Source organism: Labrus mixtus, chromosome 23 (assembly GCF_963584025.1).
Source record: "Labrus mixtus chromosome 23, fLabMix1.1, whole genome shotgun sequence".
Lineage (NCBI taxonomy): Eukaryota > Metazoa > Chordata > Actinopteri > Labriformes > Labridae > Labrus > Labrus mixtus.
In genome coordinates this window covers 15,012,730-15,029,242 of record NC_083634.1, presented here as the reverse complement: position 1 = coordinate 15,029,242, position 16,513 = coordinate 15,012,730, and the positions used below count along the sequence as shown (strand labels likewise).

Sequence of the window (16,513 nt, the reverse complement as noted above, 5' to 3'; positions counted from 1 at the left end):
CTGCATGTCACCCCCCCTACTCTCTACATGTCCGGTCTTCAGCTGTCCTATCCAATAAAATAAAGAAACACTTAAAAGTTGCAAACCAAACTAGGTTCAAACACAATGAGAATATTTATTACAACATGCAGAAATTACAGCAATGTTTCCCCCAAATTGTACAGATTCACTAAACACATCTCTTACAGTAAAGTCCAATTTAAGTGCAAAATGTTTGCTAGCGACAATATTTACAAAACAGTTTAGCAAAATCCCTTGTTCTTCTACAGCAAACAGTAGCCACATGTGGGTAAAAAAAAAAAAAAAAGCAGTAGTTTCTTCCCCGTTCCCTTATAATTATGTTACAGTATCAGTACAAGAAGGACAGCAGGCAGTACGTGTAACACAAAGGACTGACCCCAGAGTGAGTCAGTGGAAATGTCTTAATATCAGCAGTTTTATCTCTGAAGGAAAGAAGAAGAAAAGAAAAAAAAAAAAAGGCGGCGCTAAAGCACGCGGGGAATGACGGCACGTTAAGACCAGCTTTTCAAAACATCCGCAGCTGCACAGGAACTGATCAGTGTGTGTTGTTGTTGTTGTGAGGGGGAATGTTGTGTGTGGCGCAAGCTCGGCTCATGTGACAGGAGTGGCAGAGGAGATGAGAGTCCAGAGGGAAGCACTGCGAGCCGGGCTTATCGGAGAGCTGCTTATGGCACTCCTGACAGAGAGAGAGAGAGAGAGAGACAACAGATAAGAAAGTGAGGTCATGGAGACACAAAGACAGAACAGTCCTGCACTCAAAAAGGTGAGGTTTCAGGACTTCAAGAGATCACATTAACACGTTCACAGGTGTGGGATGACTCACCTCACAGTGGTAGCACTCAAAGTGATAGTCCTTGTTCATAGACACGACCCTGAGGATCTCTTCACTGCCCTGAGACACAAAACAAGACACAAACAAAGGAGGTCAGCGCTGTCCGATTTCATCTTTTTCTTCAATACTCACTCATTTGTTTCGGGACACGCTTTCAGACGTCAGCAACGTGCAAGTCCAGGTGATTTGAAATCGACCTGAAACGGCTTCTTCGCTATCGTGATCTTAAATCTTCAGCAGAGGAAAGGTGGAGAACACAAAACACATTGGTACTCACCTCAGTAGGTAAGATGGGTTGTAAACAAGCAGCACACTTCGGGGCAAAAGTCCTGCAGGACAACAGCGGAAAGTTTGTTTAATGTTTCGAGACACAAGCTAAAACTAAGAAACACATCTGTTAATATTTCAACATGAATTTATTAGGTGCCACGATTCTCCTTTTGAAACTAGTCATGGGAGAGGAAAACCAGAATCTGAAGTCTCACTTGTTGTAGTCTGCCACGCAGTAGATGTTGCTGTGATGGTCCACAGTGAAAGGCACGCCGTCCAGAGCCTTGGAGCACCGCACGCAGCGAAAACAGCCCGGATGGTACGAGTTCCCGAGAGCCTGCAGGATCTGAGGTAGAAGAGCAATAATATGAACGTCATCGTTGGAATTTGCTCTCAGAAACATTTTTTCATTTTGGTTGGTTCATTTTTGTTTCAACATTGCCCCATTTTAGTGACTTTAACATTAATTAACCTTTTTAATAGGGTGCATGTAGTGGGATTTTTTGGGGGCGATATCGATATTGGGGAGGGGGAAAAAAAATCTGATACCGATATATCAGCCGATATCTTGTTTTAATCTATTTTCAATTTACTGCGTTGGTCGCTCAAATGCAGATCGAACAGTTGTGAGAAAGACGGTCACTCAACTGGAAAGTAACTGCACATGTACGTGCATCACTGCTCGACTCTCTGGAAGGTGATAAGGCTTGTTGTAATCCATATAGCGCCCTCTGCTGGTGACAGCCAGAAAGAGAGCTGCTATTGTAATACAATGATGCTCAAATTAAATGCTTTTTGACTGGTGAGTAAATCTAGTCATATCTGCGATAAAATTAGACGATGCCGATAGTCAGTGGATATTATTGGCTTAAGTTTGTCAAAGAAAAATGAAGAGGAATGATCCGTACATAGGAGAGAAAAAACAAACAGGAAAGAATTGGAGGAGGAGTAATCATCGGCTCAGGGCCCCGACAGGCTCTAGAAACGCCACTGGAAGCATTTTAGACTCTCGCCCTAAACGACATCACTTTGTGTTGCAGTATTTTAAAATTTAAATTTAAAAAAAATTGTGATGACAATATCACTCCCCCCTCCCCTCCCCTAAAACCTCCTACTCCAACTCTCCTGAGTGTCTGAAGTCCTTAAAAAAAAAAAACTTAAAAGGAAGTTGAGCCGAGGAATCGTACGTTAAAAACCAGAAGTCTGTGTATCCCAGGCTCATTTTCAGAGTTTTCTATTTTTATTTTGGGGTTTTATGAGGTTCAAATATGGTCAAAAGATTTAAGCTGCTGATCACTCCCAGCCTTTTTATTTTTGTTTTGATGAAAAAAAAAAAAAAAAGCCAGAGCAAACATTCCTGTGAAGATGTGACATGGGAACCAGAAGAGGAGCCAACTAACGGGACGTCACTGAATGATTTTAATCCTCTCGGGGGTTCTTAGAGGGCATTCTGGGAAGTGACTACAAAATACACAAGCTATGTTGAGAAACGCCTGCTTCACACACACACACACACACACACACACACACACACACACACACACACACACACTCGTTACCTGCTCGAGAATCAGGTGGCCACACACACTACACTTCTCCGCGGCAGCCTGGAACCCTGAAAACTGTAATTACAACAAAGAGATTACCATTAGCAGAAAATCCATCCTCCGACTCTCAACACGTCTGTGTGTGTGTGTGTGTGTGTGTGTGTGTGTGTGTGTGTGTGTGTGTGTGTGTGTGTGTGTGTGTGTGTGTGTGTGTGTGTGTGTGTGTGTGTGTGTGTGTGTGTGTGTGTGTGTGTGTGTGTGTGTGTGTGTAAGGTGGATGACAAAACACACCCTGACCCTAACTCTTACCATGTAATCCTCTTTACAGTACACAGAGCCGTTGACATTGTAGAAGTCCTTGTTTCTCAGGGTGCGTCCTGCAGAGAGTGAGACATGACTCAGTGGGATACAAGAAGGATTCTTTAAATCGGAAATGTTAAAAAAAAAATTAAAAAAAAGCCCACTTCAAAAGTCAAAGCTTAGCCCTGATAACAAAAATGAAAAAGTTAAGTCACAATAATGTGATAAGAAACCCAAATTTGGACAGGAAAGGGTAGGAAGACATAATAATAAAGAGAATGAAAAAGTCGAGAGTAAAAGGTGAAAATAAGAAAAATGGATGAAAAGTTTTTAGTGTGAGATAAAAATGTAATTTTGAGACAGAAGATCATATTTATGGCGGTCTTAGATATGAGAGCAGACCTGAATGGCTGGATAAAAGTCTCAACTTTGACACTGAACCGTATAATTATGGGATGTTACGTTACATTGATGATGAAGAATCTCATAATTATGAGATGGAAAGTCAGATTGAAGAGAAAAAAAGACAAACTGGTCGTAATGGTGGGATAGAAAGTAATAACTGTGAGGTAAGATGTCAGAGATGTGAGATAGAGCAACACTATTATGGGATAGAAAGTCGGACTTACGATAAAAAGAGATGACAGGCTTTAACACATTCATGACCTTTGACAAATGGTCGTGATAATGAGAAAGAAGGCCACAGATTTGTGACAGAAAGTCACAATTAAGAGGTCAAAGGTCATAATTGTTTGATAAAAGGTTCCTCACTTATGACTCAAAGTGATTATTTCTGGAATAAAATGTCAAAGATACGGGGGTAGGAAATGAGAACTGTGGGATGAAAAGTGAGTTTACAGGTCAGAATTGAGAGATGTGATGTCACAGATGGGAGACAGAAAGTCACAATGGTGATGTTTTAGAAAAACAAATACAATAATGGTTAACACTTTCGAGACAAAATCATGTAATAAGAGAAAAAAGTCTCAAATTATACGATTAGAAAGTCATAATATTCAGATTTTAAAAAAGTCAACAAAACCATTTGATTCTACGATTCAAAGCAAGAAAACTAAATGGTGAGATGAAAAGTCATTAAGAAGAGGTAACGGGTCAGAATCATTACATGAGATAATCCTAATTATGAGTCTGAATGTTGGAATCGTGGCACGTCATAATCATGAGATAGAAAAGTCATGAAGCAGTAGAGCGTCAACATGTTGGTGTTTAAAATCAAGGTGTGTGTGTGTGTGTGTGTGTGTGTGTGTGTGTGTGTGTGTGTGTGTGTGTGTGTGTGTGTGTGTGGGCTGAGGGACTCACCACAGGACACACAGGTGAAGCAGCGTGTGTGATAGAGGCTATCCAGAGCCTGGCAGGCGTTATCCGCTCCGTACACGCCTTTCCCACACTTCACGCAGGTTCCTACAGTGGGGGGGTGGGGGGGGGGGGGGTACACACAAACATTGCGTTTTAGCGGGGAGTCATCGCTCAGCGGCTCTTAGCACTCTCCGCTTTACGACACATTCCAAGAGGATGTGTCTGAAATCCAACTCCACACAAAGTGTCAACACTTGTAAATCCTCTCGTTCGCACCACCTAGGGGATTTTCACACAGTTAAAACCCCGGCTAGCCCTGCCAGCCTGTTTGCTCGTCCGCGCGAGCGTCTGTGCTCGGGACTCTGTTATTAACGGGGGGAACTCCGCCGGATCTCGATGTTTGGCAGTTCTTCCCACAAAACAGACGAGTCTTTCTTCTGGAGTTTTTCGCTTTAAGACTGTGCCTTAAAGTTCGACTCGAAACCCTACAATTTGAGAAATCTGGAGATTAAATACGGTCTTACTTTTCCCCCCTCTTGATGTCAGGACCCTCTACTATCACATCTCACTGCCTCCTTTAAAATCAGAATCACACTGCAGCTCTTCATTGTTCCACTTCAACGTCAAGAAATCTAATGACTCACTTTCTGTCCTAAAATTAAACACGTTTGAGGCTATTTTTTTAACCGTTACAGTACTCCACTGACGTGCGCAGAAAGAGAAAGTAAACATGACATTTCTATGGAAACACGAGCAGAAGTTCTAGTTTTGCCGCTTCAGGGTGGTTGGACAGCACCTCCTCTGTCGCGCAAACAGTAAAAGCCAGTCGAACCTTTAACAACCACCTTTACTTTTTCCCCCTTCTCTGTGATTCCACTCTGACAAACCTGAGTTGAGACAAAGAGCGGCCTCTAAATGCAAAGTGGAAAAATGGTGTGTTGGTGTGACCTACAGCCTTCTTTTCCTGTGATCTATTTAAAGGGTCTGCCTTCCTCCGCTGCTTTTTTTTTTTTTTTTTTTCCTTTTCTAATGTGGGCTGAGGGAGTGCCACACAAACGCTCACACTCTTGGACAGTTCCTTTTTCGATATTTAGGAACAGGCTGCCAAAGCGGGATAAACGCGAGGCTTTAAACATCATAAATGTCTGGGAGCTGCTGCGTATAGAAAAAAAAAAAGAAGCTGGATACGAAGGAGTTTAAGTTTCTACTTTCCTGAAAAAGGACGGACATTTCCTGCTTTTTAAGACTCTTTAACAATAAAAGTTCAATTTGAATCACGTTGAATGTATTTCCCCTCCTTACTTTGTACTTAAAACTCATTTTATAAACAATTTTAAGTCTTCACAAAAGATTGTTTCATGCATATTTCTGTTGCAGTTATGGGAGAAAAAAATCACCAAAACTAAAAAGGAGCATTTGTCTTCCCCCCCCCCCATAAAAGATAAGCTCTGAATCCTGCTCTATAATTTAATGGTTTTCTATATGAGCATTTGGAGTGTGTGTTTGTGTGTTCGCTGAGCTCAGAGCGTCTGCGTTCACGCCTCTCCAGCCTCTGATTCCTCCCTTAATGGGCCGAGAGGAGTACAGTATTGTTTGTCCCCTGCGGGCACACATACCTGAGCAGAAAAACAGGCTGCAGCGCACACCGCCCTCGCACACGCCAAGGCAGCATTACACACACACACACACACACACACACATGACTCACACACGCCGCATTACTGTGGCCTGAAGTCACTGTTGGGGTGGGGGGGAGTGGTGGGGGGCACACCCTTAATTTAACCAGGTACTGTAACACACTCCTGCCCTTGCTTAAAAATCACACAAACACAGAAACCCTGACCGTGTGTGACTCACAGTAATGGTCCGAGCTGCGTTTATGTGGAAGTGTGTCATTATTGTCCCGAGCGTCGCAGCACGGTGTCGCAAGCTTAACGGCCGTGAAGTTACGCTGCATTTAGCGCTCTTATATATGCAACAACAGCTGACGTCTTTCTTCTTCCTGGCCCCCCCCCCCCAAAAAAAAAAAAAATCTACCTGTCTGGATCTGAAGCCGTGCATGCAAGCATTTTTTTTTTTTTTTTAGCCTTCCTCCTTTATGCTTTGCATGCTTACAAACGCTGCGTGTCTCTGCAGGTTGCGGCGCAGCATCCGTCCATACACCGCTTTCAACTATTAATCCGTGCATCCATCCATACAGCCCTTTCATTTGGAGAGGAACCTGTGATCTGACACCAGGCGGTCGGGGAGGGGGGGGGGGGGGGGGGGGGGGGGGGGGGGTAATAATAACACGCTGCTGGCAGATGCTACGACACTGTGCATTAAAAAGTGACTGAAGGATGTGGAGATGTTCAGAAAACACTTTTTTTTTTACCCTATACCAACAAAGATAGTTGACATGGGGAATGTAAAAGTCTCCCTTGATCTTGTGCGATTAAAAATGTGTTTTTATAATCTTGATAGTTAACAGTGATTCCTATCTGCCAGTGTTACATGTTTGTTATTGTCACATGATGATTCTCCCATTCAAGTGTTTTTTTTGGGGTGTAATCTGTAATGGTAACAGATCAGTGCATCAATTAGCATCTCCGCTGTTACAAATTAACACTTTCCAGACAGTATACTGACTCTGGTACTCGTACTTGTATTGTTATTGCTGGTTTCCATCTCATAGCTTGAACCAAAAGTTATAAAAAAAAAAATTTAAAAAAAAAGGATCTCACCAAAGAACTCCTGCCGGTTCTCTCCTCCCTCCCTCCCGGCTCCAGGATCCTCCAGAGGCTTGCCGGGTACTCCGGCTGAGCACGGCCCGAGCGTCGTCGCGTTGGGTTTGGAGAGAGCCGTCAGCGCCTGAGACTGCTCCTTCAGCATCAGGCCCTCCATGAGCCCGCCGCCTTCCAACGCCGCGTCTCTCAGGAGGCGTCGGGTGAGCTCCTCCTGGTACCAGGTGCCCGGCAGGTCTGAGTATCGGGCCCTGTCGCCCATCACGCCTCCTTCTTTGACCCGCACCCCCGTCTGCTGTTCCTCCCACCACTCGGGGCCGGCCGGACTTCCGACGGCGGGCGGGTAAGAGTGCCGGCTGTCTTGGGCGCCTTGGCGCATCCCTCCCTCGAGGTACTGATTCCAAGCCTCCACGGGGGTCACTCCAGCCCTGACCCCGTACCCAGCAGCGGAGCCGCCCGACTGCATGGAGGGGGACTGCTGCTGCGGAGGGAAGCCTCCAGAGGCGGAGTACCGGGAGTCGTAGCCCAGGCTGATGCCGCTGGTGCGGTTGCTGCTGCAGCGACTCCCCATGGGGCTCCCGCCGCCGCCGCCGCTAGCAGTGCTAGAAGCGAAGCTGGACCTGGGGCTGACCAGCACGGACTCCTGGAGGCTGAACGACGAGCGTGGGCTCAGGGTTGGTCCGGGGGGGTAAAAGAAGCCTCCTCCGGGCATGTCGGATGTTCGATGCGGTGGATGAGAGAGCGACGCCGGCCTGGTGCTCTCCCAGAGTTCACTCCCAGTGCTCAGCCGTTTGTAAAACAGAGCCTCCTGGAGAGAGAGGCGTTTGTGCCTCTCAGGCTCCGAGAGGTAGCCCGGCTCTGCCAGACCCCCTCTGGGCGCCGAACCATAGCCCGTGGAGGGGTACGGCGGCGGGACAGACAGAGGCGGCGGCTGCGAGAGGAGCTGCTGCCGTCTGACCAGCTGCTGGAGCTCCAGCGAGTAGCGCCGCTGATTTAGGGACGCCTTGGAGCCATACGGCCCCGACGGGTCGCACTCGGGGCCCAGGCCGGACTCGCGCCTCAGGTGGGAATCGACGCCTTCGCCCAGGTAACAGGACGCTCGCTGCTGGGGGGAGCGGCGCCTCATCGGAGCCAAGGTGGACGGGTGAAGCAGCTGCTCGCCGTCCTGGGATACGGCGCCCACGTTGGAGGAAGGCGGCGGCGGCGGGGTGAGGAGCTGTGGGGGAGTCATTCCCATCCCTCCCCCTCCTCCTCCCCCTCCCCCTCCTCCTCCTCCTCCTCCTCTCCCACCGGCTGGAACACATGTATCGCTTGTGGTCGCAGAGGCAAGCGAGAACTGGCCGGGCCTGGTGGAGGGCGAGGCAGCTGCAGCGCCGGGAGCCGGTGGCAGACCGCCGCCCCCGGAGATGCCAGGGTTGGCGTTGCTGTTATTAGAGTTGCTGGCAGAGTCGTGCTTTTTCTTTGAACTGTTGAATTTCACACTGCCCGAGTCCGTCAGCTTTAACTTCTCCAACAATTTGCTTATCGGCCTGTCCATGATGAAGCCTCGTTTTAAACCTCACAGAGCAAAGTCAAGTCCTACAGCCCCCCCCCCCCTTTAAATTACAGATTATTGTGCTCAAATTCAGTGTTGGTAGATATACAGCAGAACCAAGTTAATCTACAGTTTTACAAAAACAAAATCCTGAATACAATATAAAATACTGGCCTTGAAACTAGAACAAAGCTACAAAAAAAAAACCTTTAAATACAGGCAATAAATACATAAGAGATAAATAAAACATTTAAGACATGGCAGGGTGGTTACATGACTTAAGTCCCCTGAGTCATCTGGTCTGCCCTCATGTGGAAGATCCACAGGTACAGGCAGGCAGCGATGAGGAAGAATCCATCGGATTTTTCAAACTATTAGTTCAAGTCAATCCGGCCAGGAAGCAGGAGATCGGCTACATACATCCAGGACACTCCGGCGTGACCTATGATCGGGTAGGGCCTCCTTTGTGGCCCCTCATGTGGCTCCACATCTGCATCTCCTCCGTTGCTTAACCTGTTTGAAACACACTTATCTCAGTATGTTTGATGTTTGTATCCAGTACTGTTTTTGTTTTGTTTTTTTTTGGGGGGGGGGGTAGTCTCTTAAGTTTTTTTTTTTCTTTTTTAAAACACAAAGCAAAAAAAAAAGGGGGGCTTCAGCGGGATGCGAGCTTTCACCACTTCATGTGGCTCCAGTGTAGACAAGAAAATAAATCCGTTTGAGCTCAGAAAGTCGACTCATCCGACTCCTGCCATTCATTTCAGGAAAACAAAAAAAAAAACCGAACTCCTGCTTTAAATAAAGTTGAAAGTTAAACTGCGGAAAACACACGTACAGCACTCTCTAGACTCGTCAGTCCGTCCATCCATCCGCCTGTGCTCCAATGCTTTTTTTTTTTTTTTTTTTTTATCTTTCCCCGTTTTTCAAAGAAAAGAAATCCTCTCCGGGACTCGGTTGGAATAGTAGCGGAAAAGTTCAGACTCGGGTGAAGGAAATGGGGGAAAACCGGTGTGCAGCTTACAGTTCCATCAAACAGGACCGGTGCAGGCTAGAACGAATCGCTCAAGATAAATAAAATCCCTCCCCGTGTGCATTGCACGGTCGACAACTTTGTTTCTTTCTTTCTTCCCCCTAAATAATTACTTACCTCCCCCCTCTTTTTTTTTTTTTTTTTTTTCAAGTGTGGAACAACATATATGAGAGGTATTTCCGGTTGTAGCTTTTCAAAGTAACTTCTTTCTTGCCGCTGCTGAATTAGAAGGAAAAAAATCGACCTAGAACAATGCTTGGGACATCTTTGTTTTTTTTAATCTCAAATCAATTACACGTTTCTATTAAATAATTAGACATAGCTATGTACAAAGCGACCACGAAATTGACTTTTCTCGTTCCCTTTTCTGAACGCAGCGTCGTACTCGCTTTTATTTTGAAGGGTTCCCCGTTACATTTCCTTCTGTTTGTTCGTCCAGCTTGACGCGTCACTGTTCCTTTATCAGCCAAGCGGCGGCTCGTCCCCCCCCGAGGCCGGAACACCTTTCCACCAGCTATGGCCTGTTTCGTCATTCATACGCCAAAGTCCCCAGAGGATGTGTCTAGTCCGCTTCCGACTCTTTACAATAAAAAATAATGCTGTGAAGCTTATAAACTTTCATGTGTAGGCTACTTTTGAAACGGGAAGTGGTGTTTTTGGCGAGGGGAAAATATGGCGAGAATTATGTGGAGGAGTTCAGCCACATGGGTCTTTATTAGTTAAAAAAAAAACTCAGGCAAAATGTTTTCGTAGAGCTTCTCCGGTTTTAAATGAAGATGCTATGACGTAGGTATGCGTCAGGTACTGCTGACGTCATGTCTAAAGGTATGACTTTAACCAAAATGTGGGAGTTTGTTAGTGACTGAGGAAGCCAGGTCACTGCCACAAGTTGTTTTTTTATGAAATCTTTATCACATAGAGCCCATGTGTAATTAAAATACCAAAACTGAATTTATTTTAGTTTTGCATTTAGAGAAAGTAGCCTACATATAGCCCATCCTATAAGAAAAATAGGCTATTCAATGCAGCCTATCTCTGGATTATTATTAGGCTACTGATGAATTGAGATACAAGTGTTATAAAACTGTTTAAAGCAAGGTAATAGCTGTAATTTAGTCTATTATGGTATCTCAGGAAATTTTTGCATTACAGCAGCTCAAGAAAACAGGAAACAGGAATGTAATAATTAAAAATAAAAATAGAAGTTAAAAATCAAACATATTTACATCAGTTAAATAAAAAAAATACAATAATAGAAAATTACACGGTGTCTACACTGATAGTTTCTCAATATCTAAGCTTGGAACAGCCTATGTGAAGTATTTTTTTTGCACATAAACAGAAGAAAAGAACAATAACAAACTTTAGGCCTACTAAAGTTTGTTAGTAGTCAAACAGAAGTGTTTGAAACAGTCAAAACAGAAAACAGAAAAGTCAAAACAGAAGTGTGCATAAAGAAATGTGCAGGAGAAACTAAACAAACCCATAGGGACTCGTGGAGTTGGGGTCTAGGGTGTCAAAACTCTCCCAGATTATTATATAAGATATGTCAGTAGGTGCAGTTTTAATGTATTTGGTACATAGGCCTTTGATTCTGATCAGCAAGTTTTGGGGAAATGGTAGCCTGTAGGTTAAGCATTGGGTTGTTTGATTCTCAACATTGAGCAAAGTTGGCACACAGACAGTGTCAGGTATCTAATCAAAAAATATTTAAAAATATTTACCTAATGATGTATTTTGTTGGGCAATGGACAAGAAAATGAAAACCACCACTACAGTGTTGGCCACTTAGAATATCTACTTTTATTTTAAACTTTAAAGCCTCAGATTATTTAAATTAGGTACAAAAGCTCTATTTTCACATAAATGCATGACCTTTAAGTTCGATTCAATATCTGAAAGTTTCCTCCACTGTTTCTTTAAAGGCCGACTCGAACAGTCAAATCACATCAGAGAGCATTGTTGGCAGTGGCACTACTTTGTACCACCAGCCTGTGGAATGCGCGGAGGGACACGGCGGAGTGAGGCGGTGGTTGAATTTTTTCGGCATGTCTGAGTTCTCCAAGGAGGATACAGGGTAAACATCCCGCAACTATTTCAGGAACCAACCGGCCTATAGTCAAGTCCGTTTTGTGGCGGTTAACAGGACACACCAAAACACACCAAGCGTGGAAAAAAAAAAAAAAAAAAAAGTACAACAGTGTTTACCCTGGTGTGTTTGGTTAGGCTAGTCGGCTTTTCTATGTGCCCCGGAGCCCCCGTCCATATGGAGCCTTTCATGGCCCCTGCGGTTCACCGGAGTCCTGCAGCAGACTCCTGCGTTTACCTCACAGGCTGCGAGTGGGAACTTGTCCGAAAAGCTAACAGAGAAATTCTTCTGGGCTTAGTAGCGGAGCAGTTCATACAAAAACAATACTTTGAAGAGCTGCGACAGCGCCAGGGCCTCTGTCGTCTCCTCTGTTCCGGGGAATAATAGTCATATTTCAGCCTTCACAGAAAGGCCTCGGATCTATGTGTCATTATCTCAAAAGGGCGGACAAAACACGTGACACAAACACAAACCTGTGGGGCCTTTTGTTTGCCACAAGAAACCTTGCAATTTTTTTTTTTTTAATGATAGAAAATGAAACAAAAAATGATTGTCCAAAATGTGGTGACAGAGGCCCTTAGGGTATCAGTTCCTGTATGCTCCTTCATTGGATCTATGAGTGGTTTCAAAGCTATAGCGCAGGATTGACTACAAGACAAAAGGTGAACATAAGGCAGAAAGAAAAAAAACCATATCAAACCAAATTAGTCTGTTCCTCATTTGTTATGACACCTCGTTTCATCGAGGCTTCTTCAGATTATTCAAAAGACATTTAATCACTTCACCCTGATGACATCACCAGGCCATCATCAGGTGTTACCTTCACAGACTTGACAAAGCTCGTCCACAGCACTGCGGGAGACTTTATATAACTGTTTTGACGAGCTGTAAATGACTTTTCATGTCTACTGACTGAGACAGTTAAAAGTCATTGGAGTACTCCTTTACTACTTTAAAGGAATCACTTAATCTTTCTTTTGCACACCCGGCGTGAATGCACACACACACACACACATTTTATGGCGTGAACTCTCAAACAACGACATCACAAAGTTGTATCCATAATATTTAATGTAGGCTGCAATAGGCCTACAAAAAATACTAGAAATTGCAACTAGAAAACAAACATACCCCCCCCCCCCCCCATAAAAAAAATAGACATAACTATGGATTGCTGAAAAAAGGATAAAGAAAAGATAAGCTACTATGACTGATTAAAGAAGGAAACTCATTTTAAACACCTGTAAAATAAACGAGAGAATATAGGAATTATCAATGTTTATAAAGTTATTAACAGAGCTTTTATTTTATTCTACTTATTATTCTAATTATCCTTTTTTTACATCAAGGAATTCTCCTTTGAAATGCCACAGGAAGCCCAGTGAAGCTTCAGCGATATCTAGCGGCCTGTTCAAAGAACTACAAACAACATGGCGGCCCCCGTGAGGACATTATGCTGCTCAGGTGAGACAGAGGTTATTCACTAAATGTATTGTGCCTGAGCCTCGTTTTAACTTTGACTAGTGAGTTCAGTTTCTGTGGATATCTTCTTGTACGTGTCGCTATCTTTGTTTTATCTTTTCTTTTTAAATAATCCTTTTAAATAAATAAAGCAACGACGAGCACCGAGGCTAATGCTAACAGCACCGAGCATACTGTTGGATAGCATTTCGTTTATTTAAGTTTGTCAGATGCGTTTCTATGTATTTACTGAGAGGTTTAATCTATGTTTCTGTAAATGACTGGTGATTATAGATGTTGTTTGTGTTGTTTGACAGTCCTGAGGATCTCCAGCAGACAATTCAGCACGACATGTGGAGTACGAGCTGGAGACAAATGGAGGAAAGAGTAAGTATTATTATTATTATTATTAATAATAATAATAATAATAATAATAATAATAATAATAATAATATTACACTTAGTTGATATAGCACCTTTCACAGAGCAAGGTCACTAATAAGTGTCTCTCAAAATATTAACACAAGAGTTATAACAACAATCACATCATGCAAGATGAACACAGATCACAGAGAAAAAACAACATTTAACAACCAAGATTAAATGTCAAACACTGATTTGAAAAGATGTTTTAATCAGCTTTTTAAAAACATAAAGAGAAGCTGCAGAGCGTATGTGGAGAGGAAGAGAGTTCCAAGTCGGAGACACAAAATTCAAATGGGATTGGAGCAGGTCACAGATATAAATGATGATGCAGGGCTGGTATGTAGTTTGAGTGAACCTGCTGGACTTTGTTAACAATCTTGCAGCTGCATTTTAGATTTTTATTTTTGGGCATTTTGTGCCTTTTTCTTTTTTTATTAGAGAGACATGACAGTGGACAGAGTCGGAAATCAGAGAGAGAGAGAGAGAGTAGGGAATGACGTGCGGGAAAGGAGCCACAGGTCGGATTCGAACCCGGGCCGCCCGCCTGGAGGACCACAGCCTCCATACATGGGGCCGCACGCTCTAACCACCGATCCCCCCGCAGCTGCATTTTAAGTGGTTTAAAGGGGAAGTTAGACCTTTTCCTCATTATAGTGTGTTATCATATATTTCACGGCTGCTGCTTTGCACAACAAGTTAAATTCCAACGGTGGCGATTTAAAAACTTGAAGGATAAAAAAAAAAATCAGCGAGGTTGTCAAACACGAGTTTACTCTGTAGCCTTCCCTCTTCATTGTAAACCGCTACATTAGCTTCCTCACGCTGCTCCTGTTCACCGCTCCCGGTCAAAGTGCAGATTTGATAACTGAGGTGCAACGCTTTATGAAAATCTTGTTGCTTATTTGCATATCTTTGAATTCCACTGTGAGTAGGACAATGCTGGCTCTACAGGCAAGAAGTTAATATATTAAAGATCTTTTTTTTTGTTCATCCAAAGTTGCTCTACTGTTAAATGTATCGTGTTTGTTATTGGCTAAGTGTTTTTTTTTTTTTTTACTATGATACTCTGGTAAAATAGTCCCAAAACGCCCGTGTGAATGTAGCCCTTCATTTGAACTGAATTTAATGAAACATATTTTTTTTTTTTATAATTTTATGTCACTCTTTTAAAACCCAGAGAATCAAAATCAACACAAACATGTATCTCTTAAAAACAGAAATTCAATCTAAAGGACTCCAACACAAACAGGTTTGCCCTATTTTAAAAAGTGCAGTCATAGCTCGGTTCCACAATAACAACCAAAAAAAAAAAAAAAAAAAGTGCGTGCAGAAAAATCACACAAAAGTCGTCTTTATCGTCATGACAGGTTTTAAACGCTTTGGGGGGTAAAAATTTGGACTTCCTGACTGTTCGGCTTTAATTTTCTGCAACGCAACCCTCATCACACACTGAGGAGATAAATCATTTAAAAGATAACGTTTGTGTTTCCCTGCAGACATGGACTCTCCCGCACTGGTTCAGAATACGGCCCCCTGACAGATCTGCCTGACTGGTCATTTGCAGGTATTGTTCATCTCTACATTTCAAAGACACTAGTCCCCACACAGTTTTGTACCCATCTCATCATGGGGCTTTTTTTTCTTCTTCTGTTTGTGTTCCTGCACAGATGGAAGACCAGCACCTCCGCTGAAAGGACACTTGAAAAGAAAGCAGCAGAGAGAAGATACAGCAGTGAGTAGCCACATGTTTTTCCATTTTTGAAACTGAACTTTTCGACTGTTCTTTCTGTGTTTGCTGCTTTTCTGTAACCTTTTATCTCCCCCCCCCCCCTCTCTCTCAGAGACGTATCGTGATGCTGAGCTCGGAGGTGGACATGGGGATCGAGGCGTGGAGGGAGAAACAGGAAGAGGCCAAACGAGTGGAGGAGCACAAAAAGTCTCTTTTGCTCAAACCTAAAGGGAAGCTGCGAATGAATAAAAAAACTCCCAGTTAGAAAGAGGTCGCCATGTTGCGTTATGACACGTTCAAACCACATGTTGACCTTCAGCTTGATGGTGATATTTATGTAAACCGTTTCTTTTCTTGTGTTTCTGCAATAAATTGTGTTTTCCGATTCATTCTTAAAATCCGTTTCTGTTTTGTGGGTTGGAAAAGTAGAAGTTAATGTCCCTCTTCTTCCAGCAGAATGCAGCATTTCTCCCTTTTCTCAGACCCTGTGGTGGCTCAAACGCCATTTTGTCTGCTGTTGGCTTCAGATAAGGAGTTTTTTTTGGGGGGGGGGGGGCGAGTAGAGGGGAAGGGAGGAGCTGGCAAACATGAAGTTGATCAAATTCAGGAGTTTTCTGCGTGTGTTTATAGAAAAGAAAGAGTAAGGGGGGGGGGGGTTCACACTTTGGCATTGTGGCCATCTCCTTCCTCTGAATACTATCAAAGTGAGTTTTTTTTCTGCTTTGTATTCGAGTGATGAATCAAGTGTGGTGTCAAAACAAGACTCAATAACTAGATGTTATACTGTGAGATCGAAGAGACACGTTTGAGATAATATCCAGGGATGTGTCTTCAAACCTTTCGACTTACTTGAGCTCAAAGAGGAGGCGATGTCTGAATTCTGCAGCCGGCACGGCGTCTGGAAAGACGATTAGCCGGCTAGAGCGAAGTTGGCAGAAAGTTTCATCCTCCTGAAAGCGATATTTGCTGCTATGTGATCCAGGTTTTTTTGGGGGTTTTTTTGCGCTAGATTAAGTCTCAATCAAGCTGCAGAAACACTTGACTACGGCACCGTTTCACTTTAAAAGACGGAAAGTACAAATCATGTAAATCTAAAACCTCTGTGTTATATTTTGTGCTTCTTTTGAAATAATAAAGAAGAATTAAACTTTTTGTGCACCTCTGCTTTACAGAGGGATGTTTTGCAGCTGTTCTTTTGTAGAGTCAGCACTAATTTCAAGTGACTTTGACTTAT

General features: G+C 43.5%; 2 protein-coding genes across 2 annotated transcripts; one reads left to right on the top strand and one right to left on the bottom strand.

Moving 5' to 3' along the window:
• Positions 1-91: 91 nt before the first annotated feature.
• ajuba (ajuba LIM protein) lies at positions 92-9,121 on the bottom strand. The gene is made up of 8 exons (XM_061030698.1): positions 7,011-9,121; positions 4,291-4,392; positions 2,980-3,047; positions 2,683-2,745; positions 1,339-1,469; positions 1,131-1,182; positions 845-913; positions 92-697 (listed from the first exon to the last, which is right to left on the bottom strand). Exons 1-8 carry the CDS (start codon positions 8,545-8,547, stop codon positions 557-559), a joined length of 2,163 nt encoding a protein of 720 aa, XP_060886681.1. The 5' UTR covers positions 8,548-9,121; the 3' UTR covers positions 92-556.
• A 3,874-nt stretch (positions 9,122-12,995) lies between these two features.
• Positions 12,996-15,677, top strand: mrpl52 (mitochondrial ribosomal protein L52). The gene is made up of 5 exons (XM_061030975.1): positions 12,996-13,127; positions 13,442-13,511; positions 15,047-15,114; positions 15,218-15,282; positions 15,392-15,677. The coding sequence occupies exons 1-5, from the start codon at positions 13,094-13,096 to the stop codon at positions 15,542-15,544; spliced, it is 390 nt and encodes a 129-aa protein (XP_060886958.1). The 5' UTR covers positions 12,996-13,093; the 3' UTR covers positions 15,545-15,677.
• The last annotated feature ends 836 nt before the right edge of the window (positions 15,678-16,513 follow it).